The sequence below is a fragment of the Cyclospora cayetanensis genome, unplaced genomic scaffold (assembly GCF_002999335.1).
Source record: "Cyclospora cayetanensis isolate NF1_C8 unplaced genomic scaffold, CcayRef3 CcayRef3_contig_101, whole genome shotgun sequence".
Taxonomy (NCBI): Eukaryota; Apicomplexa; class Conoidasida; order Eucoccidiorida; family Eimeriidae; genus Cyclospora; species Cyclospora cayetanensis.
The window spans coordinates 124,107-147,425 of NW_020312039.1; the positions used below are offsets into that span (position 1 = coordinate 124,107).

A 23,319-nucleotide genomic window follows, 5' to 3' on the forward strand; every position below is an offset into this window, starting at 1 on the left:
GGCAAACTCGATTACACGAATAGCTGTAACCGAGCGCATCTAGTGCGATGCAATCACTACGCTTCTGGGCACGGCTTGGGTAGGGCGCTTTCTGATGCATGAGGGAGACACGATGGGCAATAGAGCAGAGTCTTCCAGTTGACAGAATGTACTTATTATGGCCACGCGAAGAATTCTACGCGGAAGAGTTGCCAATCCACCAGACCTCTGATCCCCAAGACAGTTCGCCCTCAGCCCACAACCTAGGCGTCTACCTTCAACGCCCTGCTTCACCGTGCGACCTCGTGTACTTGCCTGGCCAGGGCATCTCAAAGAAGGCTTTGACACATCCGTCCCATAGCCCGCGAGCATGTGACCGATTCTCCGAGGCTAGCCCTCGTTGCTGCTACCTCCTGCATACCACAGTGTCTCCAGGAAGAGACGCTTACTTTGGGATCACTCGTAGCAGGTGTCTTTCAGAAGTGCTGGCATCTGGTTTCTCCGTCTTGCGCCATACAGACAGCTTCCCGGTCTTCGTGATCTCAACTAGTGTTAGGGCCTAAGCGAAGTACGAACTGAAGACAAAGTCGAATCGAACACTTATTTGCTTTGGCTTCAATTTTCCGAGTCAGGTGAGTGGAAAGCTGTCCTGTGCGCCACATGGATTGCTGCGTAATTTATCGTACTTTCAGACACTACTTCATCGGCACGCACGCTCTCCCAATGTCGGGTTTCTTATTAGCGACTGTCGGCGCACTCGCGTTATGGTCACAGGTATTCATCCGCCCACATCCAGAGGAATCATCTGTAGCACTTCTATCTGCACTGCATTAAGATGTTCTTCCTGCCGACTCCACTACAAGCTCTGGCAATGCGCAGCTAGGAGTATCCCGGATTATATCATGAGTGGAGCCCATTTGCTTTCAGTAGGAGGCCATCAAAAGTTTCAGCAAGTCCATTCAGTTGCTTTAGGCGCAATTAGATGTGGTTGGCCTCAGCGTCAAAGCTCTTCGCTAATCCGAAAAACTGAAGAATACTGATATTGGGGGTGAGTTGTTTGCACCGTCATGGCGCATGTCTCTTACTAAACCCACTGCCTGCACAAGGACTCCTCGGATGGCTGAGGCTCGTTTTAGCTCTGCTACGGTTCGGGAATCAGATTTCGGTTACCCTTGAAGCACTATTTATGACCGAGAAGCATTGTGGTGCTGCGCTGTGGCTGATGCCTGGACAAACTGTGCTGTCGCTTGATCGGAGGATGTGCTCCATGCGCTTTACTCTGAGTTCCATTCTCCGTCGGACAGGCCTTTCGCTACTATAAGCCCTTGTCAGTCTAATCCCGAATCCAAGGGTCGTTCGTACCCTCGTGCTCTCCTGCTTGAAGCTCATATGTCCTACTTTTTCGGACATGTGAACGAGCAGATACTCGTATACTGCAGACGCAGAGCTGCACATGGAAATAACTAGCTGAACCTAACCTAGCGCAGATCTGAACGGGTAGATCGCGGCCGTATACATCCATGCGCGCTGTTGCATCCGCTTCCAGATAAGCAGCTGTCTTCAAAACATATATTGAAAATGATATCGTTTGATAGGAGCGTATGTTTATCCTGCGCCTTGAAGTTTCACTTGTTATTTATCATTGAGTGCAATATTTCACAGGGTCGATGAAAGGGGCAATCACTGCTATCCACATAGAATCAAGACGAGAATCCTGTCAATTACTCGCGCCTCATTTGTAAAATGCGGTGGGGATTTTCACGGGCCTCATGTTGCAACGACTCACACCGTTGAGTTCCTTGCAGCGTTTTACCCGAATTCCTTTTTTTGTTAGTGAACCACCTTTACATGGAGTCGGCAGATGTCAGAAACCAGTGCGTTTGTAGCCGTGCTCTGCATCTCAATTATCGACACGATCAGCCGGCTCTCTTCCAAGTGATTTTACTTTCCTTAAAAGCCCCTTTTCATCCGCACGGTACCGGAAAGCATTAGTTTCTTCCGAAGAAGCCTCGGGAACACTCGAAAAGCTCCTTCGCCACAATGTGCATGCATGTACGTACAGTCTTCCTCCTTATGTGCGTAGGCCGACTGTGCCCCGTTTTCTTAGCTGTCGAAAACCCAGTGGTGATGTAGTTCACTAATAGATAGGTGAAAAGCGCCTGCCTGTGCAGTGTTAGCCTTCAAGTTCATCGAATGTGAGGGCGCGAGCTGCCATATATGTAAGAATACATCAAGTCAGTGCGGCAGTTATCTTGACCTGGATTCTTCTTTCAACATACAGATAGGTCTGTGGAAAACGCTTTAGCATTGCCGTAGCATGCCAGCAAGGTTCATTAGGTCCATAAATAAGGCAGCTGTTTCATGTTATCTCTCAACCTGCGTGTGCGATTCCCAACCAAAATTGTCTGTCCGACGTTCACTCGCCGAAATATATGGTTACATTTTACCTAACGAATTAAGCGCCAGCACGTTACGCTTCAACAAAAGTGTTTAAACAGGTCCATTTGCAAATAACAACGTGAGAGAGGTTTGAATAGGAGAGTTTGTTGTAGATGTTGCTTATCATTAAGAAAATCACACTTCTTTTCCCTTCCCTCGGCAAGCAAATCTGTCTGCGCAAAGAGTACGCCCCATTTGTAGCGAGCCGAAGCCTGCCTTGACACGGGCCACTATTACAGAGCGACTGCTTGGAAGTTACTATTCCTCGGGCAATCGGAAGGCGTGAATTATGCATCAACCCAAAAACCACCCCAGACGAGAGAATCTGCGCTTGTTCTTCGACGTGCGCGACACATCACTGTGTACTGAAAGCAGAGGAGATATTGATCTATAGGACATGCCACCGCTTCTAGTCAGTCTGGAGCAGGCATTGTAGCAAAAGCACTACTAATACATACCGGCGTATAGAACAGCACGCAGCGCATGAAACGAGATCGCAAGGCCTAAAGCTAGGGTGTGCTCGAATGATGGCAAGACAACACCACAATGCTCGCTGATGGTGTGACGCATGAACGCACATCTAAATTACTCTGATGAGGAGCAAAGACAGCAGACAGTCTAATTGAGAAGGGTGATTTACCAGCGTAGACTACAAGTCCACCAAACGGGTGAGCAGCGTGTAGCTCCCCTTCTGGTGACCCTGATTATGGCGCCCATAAGCTCGTTCGTTTTGGCACTCCGCACTTCATGCAACGGATGCCGAGACATCAAGACTGCGATCGGCATTCAGTAGAACCAGGATTACGCACACATCTCACGCGTAATACTCAGAACTACAGGCTTCTAAATGCACGTTTCCATTTTTGGCACAGTGCAGGCGTAGCGAAGCCGCTGAGATGGCAATGGGCCTCGTCTCAGAGGGCGACAGGGTACACATCCCTGATCCATGCTCTTTGAAGGAAGTACCCATCAATAAATGATAGCTGTACGGTTTGGAGCGCCACTCCAATTTTAGAAAGCGCACGCAAGCATAGCAGAAAACCTACCTAGCTCCGAACTGTGTGCAGAAGCCTCAAGAGGTGACAACATACGAGGCGTCCTTTGCAAATCCGGCAGTGCCAACAGTGGTCCATCCTTTTTTTCGTCTCTAATGCTGGCCTCAACGCGTCATTGGGGGAAGCCTCATCGTGTAAAACTCAGTGACTTTCTCCCTTAGGTGGACCACAAAGGCGTCTTGGCGCTCTTCGTGATACCATGCATTTGTGCAATCGTGCCTTCCTGCGTTTGTATTTTGTGATCTCATTTGCGTCTTATTTGTATTCTGGTTCGTTTTGTGTACCCTAGTCGGCTTTTCCTCTGCATGTGGTTCATTTATCTTGCCCGCTGCCTCAACCCCTCGACAGGGGAAACAGGGACTTCTCCATATATATATCTTCCTGTACCAAATTGATACCCAAGATGCTACACATTACTGTATTGATGAAATCGGTTCTATACTGAAGGCAGCCTGCAGAATGTAGCCGCAGTGCATCGGGGTCCACCATTACAGGCCTCTAGTCTTGCCCACATCGTCAGCTACAGCACGTAATTTTCCAGTCGAAAAACCTGAAATTTGCACAGCTAGCCAGTTGACCAACAGTCCATACACCGGAAACCAACACAAGGGAGTTACTAGAGTCCCTCAAATGTTTCCGTTGTGAAACGGAAACAAAGGTTAAAGATGGCAGGAAAGAGACCTGAGTCTTATTCTTTCGCGTAGCTTCTAAATAGCAACAGGCAACAGGGTAGGCTCATACCGCAAGCATATCAGTCTGCTGACTCCGCTACAGAAGCCCTGATGATCTTGACATCATGCAGCGGTCTGTCCGTCTTGGTAGTCTGAACCAATGATAGTTTCTTAAGAGTATGGATGCCACCGCATACTCTTCCAAAGATGGTGCTTTTCCCGTCTAACGTGGGGGCCGGCCCAAGCAGTAGAATGAACTGCGAAGTATTGGTGTTGGGTCCATGATTTGCCATCGTCAGTACACCTGCGCCTGTGTGGCGTAGTTCTGCAGCATTAACCCAGAGGCAACCTAAATCGCAAGCATTCTGTGGTTTGATGACCCCTTGACGATCAAGGAACCGTAGGCAGGATCCATAAGAAACAAGACTATCAATAAGCGCCCAGATATCGCAGTAAAAAGGCACTTTCTAGCTGATCGGGCAGTACGAATACAGATCCCTCTAATCAACATTGTCAGGGATCTAAAAAAAAAACCCTCTAGGTCTCGATTATCGTTGTCTGCCCTTTCTTGCTTCTGCACCTGGATGTATTTCATCCACAAATGACTTTCCGAAAATAGAAACTCCCCCCCTTCCGGTTCCCGTTGGATCTCCTCCTTGCGCCCACCTCCCCTGGCAGACTCTGTGGAAAACTGTTCCATCGTAGCATCCCGTCTTTGCAAGAAGAAAGAAGTTGATGCAAGCCCGCGGCGCGTGACACCAGTAAAGTTCTAGGTGTATATCTCCAATCGTCGTATGAAGGCAGACCCGGCGAGATGAAAGAAGCGCGCCAGAAGCGCGAACTGCCTCTACTGCCGCTTCCACTGCAGCCGAGTCTGACGCATCCAATGAGTCTAAAAGTGACGAGATTGAGGACGATGAGGAGGGACCTTGAGACACAAGGGCGCCAAGAGAACCCTGCTGTCCATCTGAATCCTCTGCGTGTGCAGTGCCACGCGTCCGACGGGTTTCCGCTAGAGCAAACATCCTCAAGACGCGAATACAGACACGAAGAAGTCCACGATTCGCGACAACAGGCGTGGTGGAAGGAGCTACAGCGGTGCGGCGTGTCACATAACAAGGCGTCAGGGCCTCTGCTTCCCGGGTGACAAGGTTCTAGAGGAGGGCTAGGCAGATCTTCTGTTGCATGCGTACTTCCCTAAAAACAAGCTGCTGCACCTCCTGCTAGTCTTGCTGCTAAGCTGCCACCTGCTACAGCAACGGGGTAGAAGCAGCCTAGCACATTAAAAAGTTACGAGAGTGAGGAGAGAACTTTGATTGCCTACTAAGGCCCGCTTTAGAGCCTCTCTTGGGGCTCTCTCAGCAGAGGACGACGAAGACGGGATCCCCTGCGATAAACGGATTCGCAAGAGTAGATGGATAGAGCGGATTATGCTTCTCGCGTATGTTTTGATGATAATAAAGGGATTAAGTGGAACACCAACAGCTTAAAATGCATGCGCGCAGCCAATTTGGACCCGTCAGTAGTAGGAGCGGCAGCAGCAGCAGCATTACCAGTAGCAGTATAGGAGCAGTTGCATCGAGCGGAAGGTGGAAGAGCGGACGCGCATACTACATAATCTGGTTTCTGTCTTGCACTTTGCTTTGAAGCTTTTATAGTTTGACTTCATCCTTCCTTTTATGATTCCATTGTTTTTCCTCGTTCCCCCTCCAACCGAGTTTTGCGTCTCTGCTTCCGCCGGAGGAGGCCGAGCGCCTCTCGAGGCAGCTGAAGAGCCTTAGGGGAACTGCAGCCTCTGCAATAGCCAATGGCATTTATTTGGCGTCCACTTGTCGTTCCTCACAATAAGCGGTGCATTAGCACTTAGCTGCGGCAGTACAGGAGCAAGCGACAGGGGCAGCAGCTTATGCAGCTCGCCGCATTCCTAGCGACTGAAATAGAGCAGCAGCCCTCGCTAGAGAAGCTTTTGGGAGGCCCTGAACCTCCTGCGTTCCCCTCTCTTAAGCAGCCAATCTGGGGTGCATTCAAAGTGGCAGCTGTAGCAGGAGTGGCAGCAAAATGTTGCGGTGGCTGCGGAGGGTGGCGTCATTGGCGCTGTTGCTGCTTAGTGGCGGCAATGACATGCAAGAGGTTTCAGCGAGTTTACCACTAAGGCCAACCCCTGATCAGGTCAGTCAGAGGGCTGGGGCATCACATCGTGCTGGCATTTTTTCTGGTGCTACTCATGGCCAGTACAGCAACTCGCGGATGCAGAAGCTGCACACAGAGGGCCCGCATTGCCTCCATCTAGGCTGTGCTTGTGGTCATTCCTACCGCTAATGTGGGTGGCCTAGACTCAGCGTGCTCGAAGAGGATCCGACTCGGAGGAGGGCGAGATGCTCCTTCCCCTGCATTGTTGGCCTACAGGACGGCAAAGCGCCTAACGTGCTCTACGAGCGTTTGTTGGCATTGCTTTTGCGACTGCAGCGCGCACCTTCGGAGCTCAATTTCGATGTGCAGCTTATGGTGGAGACGATGGATGTTTTTGCGTGGCACATGCATCATGACAGAATCGCCCTCGCCCACCTAATCATGGTCCTTTTGGAAGGCTCGAGGCTTGAAAGTGAGAAGCCTTGGGGCCCACAGCTGCGTGTGTACACCCCTGCATGCTTCGTGGATGTAAACGTTCGTACAATTGGTCATGCATGGGTACCTACTGCTTGCATGGATGAACGCACGCATCTTCAGGCACCGTGAATGAGAGTGGGGGATCGTGTGACGCCCCTCGAACCTTCATACGCTTGGCTGCTATCTTCCCCGCGCCTATTCTACTCTGCTTATAACAACATGTATATGCAAAGAAATGAGCCTTTCACGTGTCCTTCAGCAGCCAGCCTTCCCAGTTAGATGCCGAAAGCTATATATTTTTCTCGCTATACTCTCGAAGAGAACTTTACTGTCTGCCCCTTCGTGTACCGTGGTGTCTCTTGTGCTGCAGCTCCGCGGGAGGTAATCACGCGGTGCAAAGGCGATTTTACACAGGTTAGGGGTATAGTCAAGAACGTCCTTACTCGGCTCCCCCGCACGCCTGTAAGTACAGTCCGCAGGTGCCGGGCGGTGCCGTTGGTTTACCCATGCAGCAGGGAAAATACCAAGGAAAGGGCATGTGCTGTGCTGTTTCTTGAACTAGCCTTATTAGCAACTCGCTTGAACTTGCCCTTGCTCCCACCACGCCTCTGGTTACTCCGTAGCGTGTGGGTTTGTCCGTGTTGCTTGGTGCCTGATAGTAGACACCCGACGCGCTGCGTGTATTATAGTGGCACTCATGCGTGGCCATACGCGCAACACGGCAGTGCAGCAATAACACTGCAGATAACCAGAACTTCATTAAGCCTGCGTTGCGAAACAAGAATTTGCACAACTGGAAACAGTTCTCTTATCTCTCGTGTTGTTGGCGTCTCTGCTGCATTGCACCCGTATATACAGCTCCCCCAACACTTCCTACGGCGCCAGTTTTGCACGCGAGTGTATGACTCACGGCTGTTGCGGCTGCCTGTGCTGCGTTCGCAGGTTACCGTGCCCCTTGGGAAAGCGGAGCTGACCCCGGCAGTGCTGGAGGTCTTTCTGCGTGCGCACCGAATGGCGGCGGCTGAAGGCGCCCTTGTCGGGATGCAGCACGTCTTTCTCGTACTCCTGCAGTCCCCTACATTCTACAAGATTCTCTTGAATAGTGGTTGCGATATTGACATCTTTAAGGAGTAAGCTTCATGCTTCAAGCCACGCAGCAATTTCAGAGTTCACCCGTGTGCGGCTAGCGTTCTGCCTGCTCTTTGCCCAAGACCTCCTGATTACCCTCTAGCCTCCGTTTCTCTCTCTGCTACTGGTTTTAGCGGTTTCCTCCTCAGGGTGTAGACCCTTTCATCTGTCTAAGGCTCCGTGTCGCTGCAGCGAGTTGGCGCTGGCATACAAGAACACGCCGATGCCGGTAACTTCGGGCACCACTCATCACGTGTCTCAGGACTTCGACTTAAGTCAGTACGGAGAAGACCTTACAGAAAAGGCCAGAAATGGGAGGTTGCAGCCTGTTATTGGCAGGCAGGACGAAATTGACAGAATCGCTCAGGTACTACCCATGAGATGAGCCCCGAGGCCAAGAGGCACACAGAGAATGTATAGGAGGAGGGAGGGAAGGAGGCAGAGAAGAGGAGCTCCATGGGGTTTTTGCGTCCGGTTCGGGAGTAGCTCATTCGTGCCTAGTGCCTCGTGGGTATGGAGTGTGTATGAGGGTTGGCAACGGTGGCACAATGCTGTGAGGGGGAGGAAGCAGCTACGCGCGTCGGGTGTGTAAACAGGCTGTGCAGGTTCTGCTGTGCCTCTTCTAGCCATCATAATGTGCATGCAGTGCGCTTCTTTCCGGTGGTCATGTTTTGTTCCTCAGATTTTGAGCCGCATGATGACAAAGGCCCCCCTCCTCATCGGGGAGCCTGGCGTTGGAAAAACAGTCATTATTGAGGGCCTTGCTCAGCGCATTATTGAAGTGAGTACCGGTGGTATGTCGCGTGTATAGTTCAGGGTTTCCTAGGGTAGCTTGTGTGTACGCATGCTCGCGAAGTACGTTTTGGTGACCTCTGACGATTGCTGTTCGAGCTTGTTATAGCTGCTTGTTTGGGATGCAGGGAGCAGTGCCTAGGGCATTGCGTGGACGCCGCATCTTTTCTTTGGATTTGCTCAATTTGTCCGCCGGCACGTCCATGCGTGGAGAGTTTGAAAAGAGGATGAAGGAGATTATCAGTTACTTGCAGGAACATAAGAAGAGTGTCATTCTATTTGTCGACGAGATCCACTCTCTCGTCGGCGCAGGCAAGGCCGCTGGCTCCTCGGATGCCACACAAATCCTCAAGGTGCCACTCGCCAGAGGAGACATTGTGTAAGCAAGACAAGGCATGAGGCAGCAAAGCCTGCTTACCTGTAACTCTGTCGGTGCTTTGACCTCTCACCGCTTCTTGCGGCCTATGCTGCCACCTTGTTCTTGTGTACATGCGCGCAGGCTGGTGGGTGCCACTACGCTTGAGGAGTACAAACTGCACATCGAGAAGGATGCCGCATTTTGCCGGCGATTTCAAAATATCGTCGTGGAAGCCCCATCAAAGGAGAGCGCCATGTGTAAGCCACCAGCTGTGGCTGCTTTCGATGCAGGACTGTGTACTTCTATTTTTTTGATACCCTTATTTGTGTACCTCCAAACTTTTGTTGCGTGATTTCATTGTTGTCCTTTTTTTGCATACATGAGTTTGTGCGGTAAATGGCTGTGGCTTTCCAAAAGCTGCCTGATGGGTCTATTGGTCTACGTGTGCGTATGTGTTTGCACCAGCAATCCTGCTGGGGTTGAGGCATCACTACGAGCAGTTTCACAATGTAGATATCTCCGAGGAGGTGATCGACCAAATCGTGAACCTGAGTGACCGATACGTAAAGCAGCGCTCATTCCCCGACAAGGCAATAGACCTTTTAGATGAATCCTGCTCGTGGAAGAAGGTGTCTTACAACAAGCAGCTCGTCCTGCTTAGGAAGAAAATTTCATCAGCGGAAATGCAGGGCTCCGAGACCGTAAGCAGGATTTCACAAGGAAACACTTTGGTGGGAACTATTAGTACCCTTTCAGTTGTGGACCCACGCAACTTGCTACCGCTGATCAAATGGCTAGCTCAGTTTATCTCTCTCTCTCCATCTGATGCTCTCTCTCCCTCCGTGCCGCTGCATACCAAGATGTTGCGTGCCTCTCACCCCTTCTGCCTAAACATGCCTCCGTATGTTAGGCCTTGTGTCTTGCGTGCTTGCACAGACGGAAGAGGACCTGAAGGCCATGAGAGAGGAACTTGCAGCGCTAGAGGCCCTCACTGCAGTAAGCTTTTCCTCCCCTCTTCTCATATTTTCCTGTTATGGCTCTCGTACTCTCTCCATCTTTCTTCATCCTCTCTTTTCGCGTGTTTTTCTGCTGCGGATCGCTCATGGACCTCTAGGTCTGCGTATTCTTCTGTGCCCTCTGACCAAAGAAAAGGATGGCCTTTACCTCCTGACTTGTGCTTTGTCTGCGCAGGGTGGAAAGCGCCTGGAGCTGACGGTACACGATGTGGCACATATCCTCAGCATTTGGACCGGCATTCCCATGGGAAAGATGACGGAGGACGAGATCTCAAGGGTTCTCCGGCTCGCAGATATTCTGTCTCTGGTGAGAGTTCGCTGCTGCTTTGAGCCGATTTATCCTGCTTTTGCTGCTTCTGTATGTCGATGTCTTTATCATATGGTGCAATTGCACCGAGAGGGCTGTTTCTGGTGCAGAAAGTGGTGGGCCAGTACCAGGCGGTGAAGGCGGTGTCTGACGCCCTGGCGATCCAACGCGCCGGCCTCAGTCCAAGAAACAAACCGTTGGGATCCTTCTTGTTCCTTGGCTCTTCTGGTCTGCTGATGCCCCCCCCTCCCTTCCCCTCCTGCCATTTCTGTATTCGTGTCCTCTGGGGAGATGTAGTTTTTCCATATAGTGGCAACCGAAAACGTTCTGGTTCTTGTCTGGCGTCATCCACTACTTTTTGCTTAGGTGTTGGTAAGACAGAGTTGGCGAAGGCAGTCGCCCAAGAAATGTTCCACTCAGAAAAGAATTTGATTCGTTTGGACATGGTGGAGTATCAAGAAGCCCACAGCATCTCCCGTCTTATTGGACCTCCCCCGGGGTATATGGGTAACGATGAGGGTGGCCAGCTCACGGAAGCAGTCAGGCAGAAGCCCCACAGCGTCATCGTCTTCGACGAAGCAGAAAATGCACACAAAAATCTCTGGTCGCTCCTCCTGCCCGTATGTCTGAAGAGCCCTCCTTCCCCTAAAAAACTCCGTGTCTTTGCCTTCCTTGCCAGTAAATATTGTGTCGTCAACAATCCCTTTCCTCGCCAGTATATGTCAAAGTGCTTAGATCCACACGTACACATCTGCTTCCCCCTGTGTCTGTCCGCGTTACGTCTGTGTGAGTGAGTCCTGTTGCCCGTCTGTCTCGCTCCTTTGTGCCTTGCATTAGGCAAGCTTGGGAAGGCGTTTCTTTCTCTTTCCTGCTACGCCCTATTGGCAAATCTGTAAGCGCTGTGATTTGCTTTTCCTGCTCTTGTTCCCTGCAGATGCTGGACGAGGGTCACTTGTCAGACTCTAAGGGCAACCGCGTGGATTTCACCAGTTGCCTGATCATTCTTACCTCCAACATTGGGCAGCAATTTATTCTCGATGGCTATAAGGAGGCCCGCGCAATCGCCGTGGGCAATAAGGCTATTGGCCCATCTACAAGCGACGAAGGCGGGAAGGGTGGCGCTGGCGCTTCCGGAAGTTTCAAAATTCCCGGAAAGTTGCCGTCTGACGTGCTAAAGAGAATGAGGCAAAACGTGCTCAAGGAGGTCTTTGGATATTTCAAGCCCCAAGTTATTGGTAGAATGAGTGAAGTCATTGTAAGCCACTGAGACGCGCAGATATATATGTACATGCATATATATGCAGACACACACGTGCGCGCACATTTAAATCCACACGAGCTACTAGGCTAGTACGGAACTTGAAGGATTCATTCTTGTTCATGAAGAAAGACTGTTTCTGCCGAATGCAAATATATACCCTTGGTGTCTGAAAGTATCTTTGCTTAGTAAAGCAGCTGGCGCTGGAGGAGATGTATGCATACATGGGTGTCCGCTTATCCGGCAGTCAAGGCAGTTTTGGACATTGTGCTGCCTTATCCTTCGGTTCATGAGCCTGCTGGGTGTGCTGAACCATCGGTTAGTCGCTATCGTAAGCCCAATGCATTTGTTCCGTTAGACTTTGCTATCTTCAGATTTTTGAGCCACTGAACGAGCAAGCGATGAAGGGTGTGCTTGGCCTAAAACTGGCTGCCCTCGTACAGAGCATGGCCAGCAAGGGAGTCGACTTCAGGGTCACGAATTCGGCGATACAGTTCATCTTGGAAAGGGCGTGGTCCTACAAGTATGGTGGCCGGCGAATGGGCAAGTGCGTCTTTAGCTCTTGCGTGGTAGTGATAGATCCACAACAACCATACCTTGCTTAGCGCTCAATCCCAGTGGCATACAGGGTTACTCAACAAAGGCACCCTCGTGCCAGCAGTGCTTGCTGCTGCTACCCAATTGTTTTAAGACTTTTGAAGGGCATGTTGATGCTTTTCTCCAAGGATACTTCCTCCCCGGCGCGTTCTAGAGGCCTTTGTTCCTCGGCATTTTCAGGTTGTGTGTCTTTGTGACACTTCTGCATCTTTGGGGCGCCGCTGTGCAAATTCCTCTTGTATGCGCCTCAGATACCTCGAGAAGTACATCAAGTTCAAGCTAGCGCCATTGTTGATCTCTGGGAAGTTGAAATCAGGAGACAGGGCTATCCTCGCGCGTTCCAAAGTCAACACCAACCAGCTTATTCTTATCGTAAGTCTTCAGTTCTGTGTATGGCCATATTTCCTTTAGCGGGCTGGAAATATTCCTGCGACACTTGGCTGCTATGACTGGGCGCACTGCGCGGCGTTTGCCCCATTTCCAACGACACAACACGCCATGGAACACCGCCTGGCCTCGAGCGGACCCACACCATGCATTCGATGTTGTCGCCACCCTCCACCACTCCGAACCCAAGCATTAGGTCGTCGGTCTTGTGGATGAAGCAGCGAGTTTTCTTATATCGGAGGGGTTAGTCACAACCTCTAAGGGTACTTACCCCCTGATTGTGCAATCCGCTGTTCTTGTGTAGGTCTGCGAGCTGGACGATACGGGTACGTGCTTGACTGGAACAAAATACGGAACGAAGCTAGTAACCCAGGAGGCCAAAGCACAAGATGCGGATGATGGGGAAGAATCCATTGAATGAAGAGCTCGCGCGCCTTAGCCATGCGCTGGGGAATGCTGTTGCTCCTCCAAGGGGACTTGAGCGAAACGGATCCAGTTGTGGGGGGAAGGTACCAAGGAAAGCGGACAGGCAGTAGAGTACTTACCTGAACACGCATGCAGTATATATGCTTCAAACTGTAGTTGAAAGAGAGTCCTGCTTCTTTAGTATTGTGTGCCTAGCTACGCCTAAGTTCCTCTTGGGCTCGGACGCAGCTCGGCCTTATCTCCCGCAGGGAGTTGTGCTCAGCAGGCATCGCGCTGCAACTTTGGGAAACGCACGCAAAATAGGCAGGTTACTTGATGGCGTGTCCAGGGAGCTTCAGTGCACATGACATACGGGGGTATCTGGCAAGTTGGCTAGCCTACGAGATTGCAACAGGTTATCGGGGGATCGAGTGTTTCTGGCTGCTTGTCTACCCTCGCGCTCTCAAGTGCGGCCTTCTTATGTAGTGTGGCCTTCTGCTCCATCCTTTCCTCTGCTCCCTGAGGGAGTTTGTTTGTTTGGCTGTCGGACGATTATCCGGCGGAACTCAAGGTGCCGGTGACGGTCATTTCAAGGCTCCAGACTCGTGCTACTTTTGACAACCAAAGTGACAAAGAATAGCTCATAAATGTTGTGGTCGTCATAGGTTTGCATACATGGGGTCCAGGGGTTCAGAAGACAAAGAAGAATGGAGACAGACATTGTTGTGTGCACAGCCTGGGGGGGGTCGTCACCCTTGTTGCTTGGCGCTGGTGTGGAGCCTTGGATGTAGGTATAAAGTCACAACTAGCCTCTGTCGGTGGCAATCAATAGGGTTAAGAATTAGCAGCGCGGTACGGAGATCTCGTGAGGAACAGTTACGGCTTGTACTTCGTTTCGAGACTCTGGGATTCTTGTGTGCTTTGCCGTATTCCCGGTTGGCGAAATAATGGTGATCTGTTGGGGGCCTGCGGTGTCGTAACATTGATCATTGTTCTCTACCAGTTGAGCGGATTCCCGTCTCTTCCTGCTAGAATGTGGGCACTAGCCTCCAAGCAGAAACATTGAGCATCTCTACTGCTTGGCATCTTCGAGGGACCGTTGACTGTGTTTTCTGATGGGAAGCGGTCGTTGGCAGAATACACGGCGTAGGTATCTGCATTGAGAATTATTTTTGGCATTGCAGCCGAAAGACTCCTCGTGGGTGCGAACCCCTGGCATGCCTCCTTAGCTGTTTGCAGGCACATTTGCGGAGTCACTGATTTGTTTTGAAGGATAAGATGCAACGGGATGGGGGCGGGCGGGGGCGCTGCGCGCTTTCCTAGGGCCTAAAGAGAAATTCTTGAGAGCTGTGCCTTTCACATGGACATGTAGAGGGTCAGCTTGAGGCCTTTGGAGACGATGTCCAAGTGTGCACGATTGCATGGGAGGCCGGCACCAGGACCACCGGAGAAAGGCTGGTGCTACGGGCTCGGTTCTCCTTTCCACGTGAAAGGGGCAGCCTCACACATGCGCTATTAAGAAAGCCATCACGCATATCGACGTCCTGGGGAGCAAACATGGGTTGTAGAGGGATTTGTAAAGGAGGGAGAGAATGCGCAAATCTTCAAATAATATTTTACGTTTTGGCTTCTAAACAGCACCGACCCGAGTAGCAAAGCGCAAGCTGTGCATTTGCGCTCTGCCCTTTAGATTTTATGTGCTTTCTCGAAAAGTGCCTTCAAGATCACTTGTTTTGTCTACAGGGGAAGCAGCAAGGTACGAAGGCAGACCAACAATAACTCTGTAGTACGGGCCCATTGGTCCCTTTCCCCTCCCTAATTTACTCCTGGAATGATCCAGTCGCTCCTTCCCGTGCGAGCATCGGTGTTAAACGTGGCCTTGCGCTGAAGCAACAGAGCAAGGCAACAGCGGTGGTAGTCTAGTCTCGCTTTCCCGAGAAATCGTGACCTGAACACCTGCTCCTCCTTTCTCTCGTATGCACACACTCCAGCGTTTTGTGGCGCAGAAGCTATGTCATACACCAACTATGTATTGCCGGCTTTGTTCTCAATCAGGCTAGTATCACTCAGTGCGTGTTGCTCAGGGAAGTCCATGCGGATTAATGGGGTTCAAACTCATTCCCATTGAGTAGTTGAGTCCCTCCCTAGCACAGCCCGAACACCCAAACAATGCTTCGATTAATCTGGGTGTGAATTGGCTAACAGTGCCGGTGCGGCTACCCTAGCTTAGGCTTTGCAGTTGCTGGGACAAATACTGCGCACCTGGGCACGTCTCACCGCACTACTTGTAGTCGTTCTCGGGAAAGCACCGTTTTCCATATAGTAAACCCACGGCATGTCTGTAAGTCTCTGGGTCCTGATTCTTGGTCAAAAATAATGGCAAAGGTACTGGGCAGCGAGGAAGAAAAACGCTCAGCAAGGAGGCACCCTGTGCATCGATAGACAGGAGTCCATATCTGCCGCATGACGCGCCCTGTCCACTTTTTAGCCCCAAAGCTTGTCTGTGCATGAAAAATGAAGAGGCGGCAAGAGAAAAGGTATATAAAATGAACTGGGAATAAGCGTTTTGTTAAAGTGCTTGGCGGTGACTAGGATCTATGTGGCAACGAGTGACTAGGTGAAAACACAGCGACTCTGTCCTTCTGCCACGCTCAAACGGGAAATACGGTCGCAAATGTTCTGTTATCATCCATTTTGCCTTCCTACTAGTGTCTTTCACGTTTTCAAGGGCTCTTAAGGATTTGAAATGCAAGCCCTACTGGGCAAGGAGACAGCTACGATTACCCATAAAACACCGCATTTGACGCTGGTGTGCGGTACACTCTTCTTATGGGCACGATAATATCATATCAGCAGTCGACGGAGATTTCAATGCTGCCTTTCTGGGTGCTTCAACAGCAGCGAGGGAACGTCGTTGGTCGCAAGAAGGGGTACACGGAGGTTCAGGAATGCCAGTGCTCGGCTCGAGGGTCTAGCAAAGCTACAGTGATTGACAACCGAAACCCCTTTCTTACCACTTGCTGTAAATCGAAACGATGAACTGCCCTCCCGCCCCATCTTCAGATATACAACTCGCTGCGCATGCGGTGCTGCCTCAGCAGTAAGAAAGAAGCGGACAGTTGGTTCACGGAGCACAAGGGGCGACTAGATCAATGTATTTTCTATCAACTAGAAGATATTGACTGATCTATGTTCATGGGAAAGCAGGAACAAAGACATGGCAATGCAACTGGCTAGAACAGTGCAGCAGTAGTTCGCCTCCCAGTGTATTCGCAGACACGTCAGTTTCAAGGCTTTAGAGGGTCCGCTGCCTCTATATTCTTCTGCTTCATATTTTCGCCTTTCCAAAGTCTGCTAGAGGTGGCGATTTCTCCGTTTCCCGCCTGCTACCCCTTTTGTTCTTCGCTGGTCCTCTTCCCTGTTGCCTCGGCCGCAGCCTGCAGCACCTAAACCAGACGCTCGACCGCAAAAGATGGCTTTAGGTGGAAGGATTTGCCTGTTGGCCTGTATTATAGCAGCCGTATGCGCCACAAATAGCCGTGAGGCGCAGGGAGCTCCACGAGCAGTAACTTACGGCAGCGCCATTGCCCTTGTTCACGAAGCATCAGGACATAAGTGAGCGCGCATGCGCTTTCTTGCCTTCCGGATTCAACAGCCTCTATCTGCTGCTGCTACTAAGGCCTTGAATCCTGCGTTCTGCGGGTGTGCACTGCTGCGGTAGCCTGTGTTTACACTACCGAAGCTACTGCACTCGCAGAGAAGGCTGCCGCCATGAGATTATGCGACAAAGCTCTTTGTCTGCTTCTCTTCAGGCTGTACTCGGGCAAGATTTCCTGGGGCTCGGGCTCTGTTGGTCAAGCAGTGGTGCGTACAGCACCGTCAAACGTGCCTTGTCTTTCTCCCACGATACTTATTGAATAATCTCCTGTTGTTTGGTATTTCGGCCTGCATGGCCTCCAGTTTGCATGTATTCGATTTTGAAATCATCTGACTTTTTTACCTAGGAAGGTTGCACTGGCGGCATGTAGGCTGCATCTTCCCGCAATTTTTTCTATGTTTGCGACTTTGTTGCCCTACTTGCGCATTCCAAAGAGAGTGCTCCTCTCCCTAGTTGCGGGCATAGCGAGCCGAACACTACCGTTTGTCTGTCTTGATGGCGCAGACTGCCCAGCCAGCAACGGATGCAACCGCGTCCCTCTGGTCGGTGCGCGCTGCAGCCCTTCCTGCTCCCTCCCCGTTGGACCCCCAGCAGCCAGCTGGCTCTCCTCCTCCCACAGTCGGCGCCGGAGTTCCTGTGCGCTGCGGCAGCTCTGTTGTTCTCGAACACGTAGGCAGCCAGGCCCTCTTGAGGACTGGACCTGCAGAGGCCCCTCTCTCACCGAACCACGAGGCAAGGCCATAGTAAAACGATTTCCCGGATTTGGTATTTCTACCTACTGTTCTTTTGTGGCTGCCTATTGACACTGGCCCGATCACCCTCTTGAGTTTATTAGGCAGTGGAGCTGCGCTTGCCGCATCCAGTTGTGCCCCTCTTGGGGGTTGCTCGTCGTCTAATTTTTCCCATGCCTCACGGTTTTACCCTGTGGTCATTGTATCACATGCCCGTATCCGGAGTTCATGAGCGGCGCTGCTAGTGCTGGTTCATTGTTTAATGCTGCAGGTCGGCGCGGCCTTAGTTCCTGAGGGCAGGGACTCTCGGTTTGTCGTCGAATGCACGGGTGACGGAGACGTGTGGCGAGTGGGCCACCCTGTGAAACTGCGAAACATGCTCCTAGGCGCCAACCTTCAGGCCTCCCAGCAGCACGCGTAAGCACCATTTTGGCTTTGGGTAGATGATGAATATTGACGACTTCCCCACTGCGCCAGGTGGATTCCCTGTTGAGCGCTGCCAAGAAGACGAGGCGTCGGACTATCGTCATGACATAGATTTCAGAGGCTTGAAAGTGCCTACTTCTTTCATTGGCGCCCTTCAACCAATATATCTTTGAACTCATGTTTTGGGTTGCTTTCTGCTGCATCTGGATAGGGTTGTTTGTGCCGTCGATCGCTGGATTCCGCTTTTGAGAAAAATGAACGCTTGCCCATAGGCACCTCTCATTTGATGTGCATTGTATTCTGCAGCTTCAGCTACAGCAACTGCGGGAGAGGCTGTCCTATTGCGGGCCACCTCGAGGTCTCTGTTGTGCGGGGACGCCCCTCTTCTTGGTCTTGGCAGCAGCCAGCGGACTCGTGGACCGCCCAGCCGCAGCTTCTCTTCTTTGCCGAAGGAGAGACTGAAGAAAACGGCCTTCACGATGAACTCTGATGGAAACGGAAGAAGTACTGAGAGCAGCGCGAAATGCGAAACAAGATGCACAGATAGCGGCACGGGAAGAAGGGCGAGCATCGGAAGGACAGAAGTAGGGCACGATAGAGCTTTGTAGGCACATTTGCAGCGCAAGGAGGCTTTGAGACTTAAAGGGTCATACTCATTAGGCCTTCATTGTCCTCTCTTAGATGCCTGCGAAGGGTTCGGTGGTTATGAGTGCCTTGTATGTCAAAACAACATTCTTTTCAACAGCATCACGAACGTAGCTGTGTTCGTTTCAGCTAAAAGTCTTACAGTGGCTGAAAGCCAGCATTCGCGACAGAAAATCACGACAATGGGCCAAGAGGGTGTTAAAACTTTCTATGGCACACATGCTACTATAAGCTACTTGATGCTTCTGGCTGCCATTTGGCTGGTCTTCCTTCTTAAGCGCAACGCGAAGCTCTCAAATCTGTGTTAAACGATTGTTACCGCCTTTTAAGGAGGAGCAGTGTCGGAAAATCTCATAGGGGATCCCAATACATGTGACGTGCCTAAATGTCCGACTGAGTACAATGAACTATTCTGTCCTGCGATAAGGGTGGGTGAAAAAGACACACTATGTATTGGCGCAACCAATAGGTCGAAGGAAACGGATTTGTGCGAGTTCTCTAGTCTTGGCCTACCTTGCGGATACAGGCCGTCGTTCTAGAAGAAACGCGTAAGGATAGAGCTAATACATGCATACGTCCTGCCTGAATGCAACCTGTGGGGCATTAGGCCTTGGTTTCTAAAGCCGTCTTCTGAGAATAAAAATCCGAAACGCAGTGTTTAGCTCCGTAATCACCAAGCACAGTGCAATACGTCAATGCAAAGGCATCGAGGACCAGTCTTAAGGAAAGTAACCGCGTGCTTAACACGTACGTAATTGAAGCCAAAACAGCTTGACAAATTGATGGATCCTCCAACGACCGTTGTGCCTGGTATCTTCAACAAAGTGTACTTCTCAAAGCAGGAGCTGCTGTGCAGCTTCCGACTTACCGCATGATGGGTGGAAATTAGGAGGCCACTAACTTTAGAAACTAGAAATATAACGTCAGTCGAAGATAGAGGCATTTCGATAACCAGGAGGTACTACTCTATGGAGCTTGCCTGCCAATGCGCACATTTGTGCTTCGGCTCTATCTCAAGCACATTCTTCAAAACTTAGCTGTGACTCTTATCGTATGCATCTGTGGACCTAGTACTACTACTACATCACCGTTTTCTGCAACACTGACGCATTCTGCAAAGGTTGTGGCCATCTCTTTGACTCGTACCCCAGAGCCTTCATGCGACCAGACTAAGACCACATGCTGCACGCGCACGACTAAGGTTTTCCTCTGTACCCAGGCCGACGCCTGGCATCTCATGTGTCTATTCGAATAAAACACGAGAGTTACCAGTAGTAGAGGTGTGGCCGACTGCCTTTCGTGGGAAATGCCCCCTGAGGAGTTTTTCGCAAGAACGCATCATGATTCGCATGATGCCACTTCCGTACAGTAGATATTTCTCCTTGCTGCAGTCTCTACCGCTCATCCTTCGAAGTACGTTTGTCAGTAGCTCGCCTCTTTTGACTTGCCATACTCCTGTATCAAATGATAGGTAGTTGCTACAGTTGGAGAAGGCTGTCTTTGAGAGTTCCACAGGGGCACTTAGTCAGAGGTCTACGGGAACGAGCTTTAGGGCCTGAAAGAACCAATAAGTGTTGCCCCAAACACAAGGGACATATGTGTTGTATGGATTCCAGGTAAGCAGAAAGTACAGGGCTCCTAATACAGCAAGAGCCTCTCCATGATGCCAATCCGCAAGCCTCTGCTGGTACGAGCACGGCCCCAGTGTCCTCAGGCTTACCCACTAGTACGGTTGAGGGGTGTCACATCTTTGGAAGAAGGGATATTGGCACCGGTGCACGACTGCATATCCAATGAGGGGGTGCTCTCACGCGGTTCCTAAAACCCTAATCCAGTTGTGCAAGAACATGTAACACACAGGCGCGGCTGCTTTACCTCTGCCCGAGACGAAAGAGATGAAGGACAGCGGAAAGGATGCAGTAATCAAAAGTGTGTTCGCCTCGACAAGTGTTCTCTCCCCCCTTCTCGCGCTTTTTCTTGTCATGAAACGAAGCTCGACAAAAGGTGGCATTTCCGTAGCCTTCTATTATCTCTAGTCATCGTAAGTATCGCCAGCAGGACGCGCTAGGGAGCGTGAACCATCATATACTTGTCGAAGGAAGATGGCACCGATTCCACAGCCACCCTCAGCTATCGCCTTGCCGCAAGACAACCCTTGTATTATTTCGGTCCCGCGCGCCCAATGTAGCAGGCAGAATGTGGGGCCGGTATTTCTAATTCATGCTGCGCTGGATCGAAAGTGCCGCTTTCTACTTGTGCTCTCAAAGCGACAAACAGAGTATCCAGGGGATGAAACTGCTTTGCCTGATGCTGCAACCGTTCAAGCCAATCAGGTGCGAAGCTTCGCATTGTGTAAGGTGCTAAAGCATGAGGCGCTCTCTTGCCTGTGAGTTCGGTGCCAGTGGGAAAAAGGGCAGCCCACATGTGCTTCACGAACGGAAAAGTATCTTATATAAGCAGCATGGCTCTACAGCGCATTAAGAAGTGGCAAGCAAAAGGGAAAGAAGACAATACATGCTGCTTCGTGTGCCAGCTTGCCCTGCAGGGAGCTCCTATAAAATGCCCATATATCGGGATCGTGCAGGAGGACAAAAATTGAACTCGCCTCTAAAAACTCTTGAAACTAATAATGAGTAATTGGGTAGTCGATCTCAATACTCCAGGAGACAAGGATCTCCAAAAAAAAAAGCTTTTGAGAGGTACTTTTAGTTGGGTGCGGGAAACCATGGTCATGCAGAAAAGAGCAAGCTTAATGCTCAACGCAGACACCTGGAGAGCTTAGCACATGTATCAGGGTTTCCATGACTCCATAAAAGCAAATAGCATGGTTCAAGTCACTCCTGCATTGCTTTCGTTGCGCAGCACAAGGAGCCTCCAAATGATGCTTGATTGGAACTTTGTAATGTTTCGTAAAATGGGCCCCCGGCGCAAACAGTAAGTGCATCCCAGCAACAAAGTCTAGTAGATCATGGAATTTTGAGGATAAAAGGCTATTAGACCCCCGCTCCACCATTGCCAAGATTTACTCTCGTGGAGGGTCAACAATCCCACACTTGACGCATTTTAAGCTGTTCATTCCATTGCTGGCTATCTTCGGATATTCGTTTGCTACGCCTTGAAAGCAGTCAATAAATTTGTTGTTTTGCGTGTGCGCACTGTGGAGCTGTCGTCGGCACGAATTATCCAGCTAATGATACCATAGTGCTGGTTCGTTATCGTACGTGCCACCAATTTTCAGTCTGCACTTGGATTTTTATCCCTTTTTTCGGGACATTTCCTATGGTGGTTGCAAATGCTCTAGACAGCAGCTTCTTCTGCCCCAAAGGCAGAAATAGTGCCGCTGTCGCCCTCAACTCTCCAGCCCAGGGATGAAAACAGGATCTTTAATGTCATTAAAATCGGTTCTCCAGCGTTCCCGTTCCGTGGAGCGTTTAATTAATTCCAGGTATGATTTATGACACCATAGTATGCTGAGCACATTTTAGCGACTTACAACAGGCTTGCTTCAATGATTCCTAAGCTATTCTTGCAAGCCGGCTCGTAGAGACTGGTGGAGGAATCAATTGATAGAATGCCAGCAACGTGAGCGACGCAGAAACGGAATATGCAAGCACTGAAGACCCTACACCACAGAGGACGATGAGGCTGGATGGAGTGGACGATTCGCAGGATTGTATCGTGATACAGTACTTTGAGAACCTAAGCAGCCTTCAATGTGGATGCAGGGTTTTCAAGGAAGCCTCTTGGGGACACTTACGGAGTTCCCCAAAAGTAAGAGAGGGAAATCAGAAAATGATTTTTATATATCTAGGTTGGAACTGGAGGAGCGCCTCACAGCTTTTTCAAGCAAGAGCAATTTGCACATGCATGGTCAGCGTGACATCCGTCCGATTTTTGTTGAAAGGGAACGCCATATGACGTTTGGCCAAAAAAATCGGCAGCAGGGTGCTTATCGCCGAAGCAAACATAAAGCTGACGAAACTGTAGCCAGTCTCATGGAATGAAGGCAAAAAAAAAACATGAACTATATTGAAAACCTCCAGATATAAACCTAGATAAGCGCAGGGTTTCAAGCAGATCAGTGACTACTATTCGGTTGTCAAATAAATGCCAATTATGACGCGTGTCGCACCCAGTGTGAGGGGTACAGTAATAGGTTCACACTGGATGATGCTTTCCTCAAGCATGAGCACCCCTAAGTCTGGCGGTAACTGTTTGCGCATCGTTGGGGCGCAACATGGGAAGAATCTTGTAGAGGAAAGCGACAAAACAGTCAACAGTTGCGGTAATCATAATGGTACAAGGCTCCGACGGGTGTGGCTGAGTGTCTGCCGCCTTGGTGGTACCGCCCCAGGTAGACGCTGCTTCAGTAGTTCCTTCCTCAGTCGTGACCTCCACCGTAGTGGCTATTTCAGTAGAGCTTGGCTCAGTGGTAACCTCCTCCGTACTTGCTTCCTCGGTAGAGGCTGGCTCAGTAATAACCTCCTCCGTGGTTGCTTCTTCGGTAGAGGCTGGCTCAGTGGTAACCTCCTCCGTAGTGGCTTCCTCGGTAGAGGCTGGCTCAGTGGTAACCTCCTCCGTGGTTGCTTCCTCGGTAGAGGCTGGCTCAGTGGTAACCTCCTCCGTGGTGGCTTCTTCGGTAGAGGCTAATTCAGTGGTAACCTCCTCCGTGGTTGCTTCTTCGGTAGAGGCTGGCTCAGTGGTAACCTCCTCCGTGGTTGCTTCCTCGGTAGAGGCTGGCTCAGTGGTAACCTCCTCCGTGGTTGCTTCCTCGGTAGAGGCTGGCTCAGTGGTAACCTCCTCCGTGGTTGCTTCCTCGGTAGAGGCTGGCTCAGTGGTAACCTCCTCCGTGGTTGCTTC

At 50.7% G+C, this 23,319-nt stretch overlaps 4 protein-coding genes across 4 annotated transcripts; 2 read left to right on the forward strand and 2 right to left on the reverse strand.

The window, feature by feature from the left end:
- Positions 1 to 4,224: 4,224 nt before the first annotated feature.
- LOC34622328 (peptidyl-prolyl cis-trans isomerase ppi1) lies at positions 4,225 to 5,169 on the reverse strand. The gene is made up of 2 exons (XM_022735495.1): positions 4,725 to 5,169; positions 4,225 to 4,469 (listed from the first exon to the last, which is right to left on the reverse strand). The coding sequence occupies exons 1-2, from the start codon at positions 5,167 to 5,169 to the stop codon at positions 4,225 to 4,227; spliced, it is 690 nt and encodes a 229-aa protein (XP_022590585.1).
- A 2,933-nt stretch (positions 5,170 to 8,102) lies between these two features.
- On the forward strand, positions 8,103 to 13,015 carry LOC34622327 (chaperone protein ClpB). Its single transcript, XM_026338119.1, is given in 13 exon segments — positions 8,103 to 8,246; positions 8,562 to 8,660; positions 8,800 to 9,050; positions 9,171 to 9,354; positions 9,447 to 9,480; positions 9,483 to 9,730; positions 9,966 to 10,025; positions 10,463 to 10,580; positions 10,719 to 10,972; positions 11,287 to 11,607; positions 11,985 to 12,157; positions 12,459 to 12,579; positions 12,899 to 13,015. Coding segments are annotated over 13 exon segments (2,124 nt in total).
- Positions 13,016 to 16,471: 3,456 nt separating this feature from the next.
- On the forward strand, positions 16,472 to 18,304 carry LOC34622326 (stromal cell-derived factor 2-like protein). The gene is made up of 5 exons (XM_026338130.1): positions 16,472 to 16,614; positions 16,812 to 16,863; positions 17,162 to 17,389; positions 17,660 to 17,805; positions 18,121 to 18,304. The coding sequence occupies exons 1-5, from the start codon at positions 16,472 to 16,474 to the stop codon at positions 18,302 to 18,304; spliced, it is 753 nt and encodes a 250-aa protein (XP_026193915.1).
- A 4,334-nt stretch (positions 18,305 to 22,638) lies between these two features.
- On the reverse strand, positions 22,639 to 23,256 carry LOC34622325 (serine-aspartate repeat-containing protein I; the record flags this gene model as incomplete). The annotated part of the gene is made up of 1 exon (XM_026338139.1): positions 22,639 to 23,256. A coding segment is annotated over one exon (618 nt), but the record flags the coding sequence as incomplete, so codon positions are not given.
- Between the last annotated feature and the right edge of the window lie 63 nt (positions 23,257 to 23,319).

Bases quoted from the DNA above. Each gene is read 5' to 3' on its own strand.
- LOC34622328 (XM_022735495.1), bottom strand. From the start codon at position 5,169: ATGTTTGCTCTAGCGGAAACCCGTCGGACGCGTGGCACTGCACACGCA. The intron at 4,470-4,724 runs GTGCAGAAGCAA...TTAATGCTGCAG, and splicing joins TGTGGATGAAATACATCCAG to AACTACGCCACACAGGCGCA.
- LOC34622326 (XM_026338130.1), top strand. From the start codon at position 16,472: ATGGCTTTAGGTGGAAGGATTTGCCTGTTGGCCTGTATTATAGCAGCC. The intron at 16,615-16,811 runs GTGAGCGCGCAT...GCTTCTCTTCAG, and splicing joins CACGAAGCATCAGGACATAA to GCTGTACTCGGGCAAGATTT. The intron at 17,390-17,659 runs GCAAGGCCATAG...TTAATGCTGCAG, and splicing joins CTCTCTCACCGAACCACGAG to GTCGGCGCGGCCTTAGTTCC.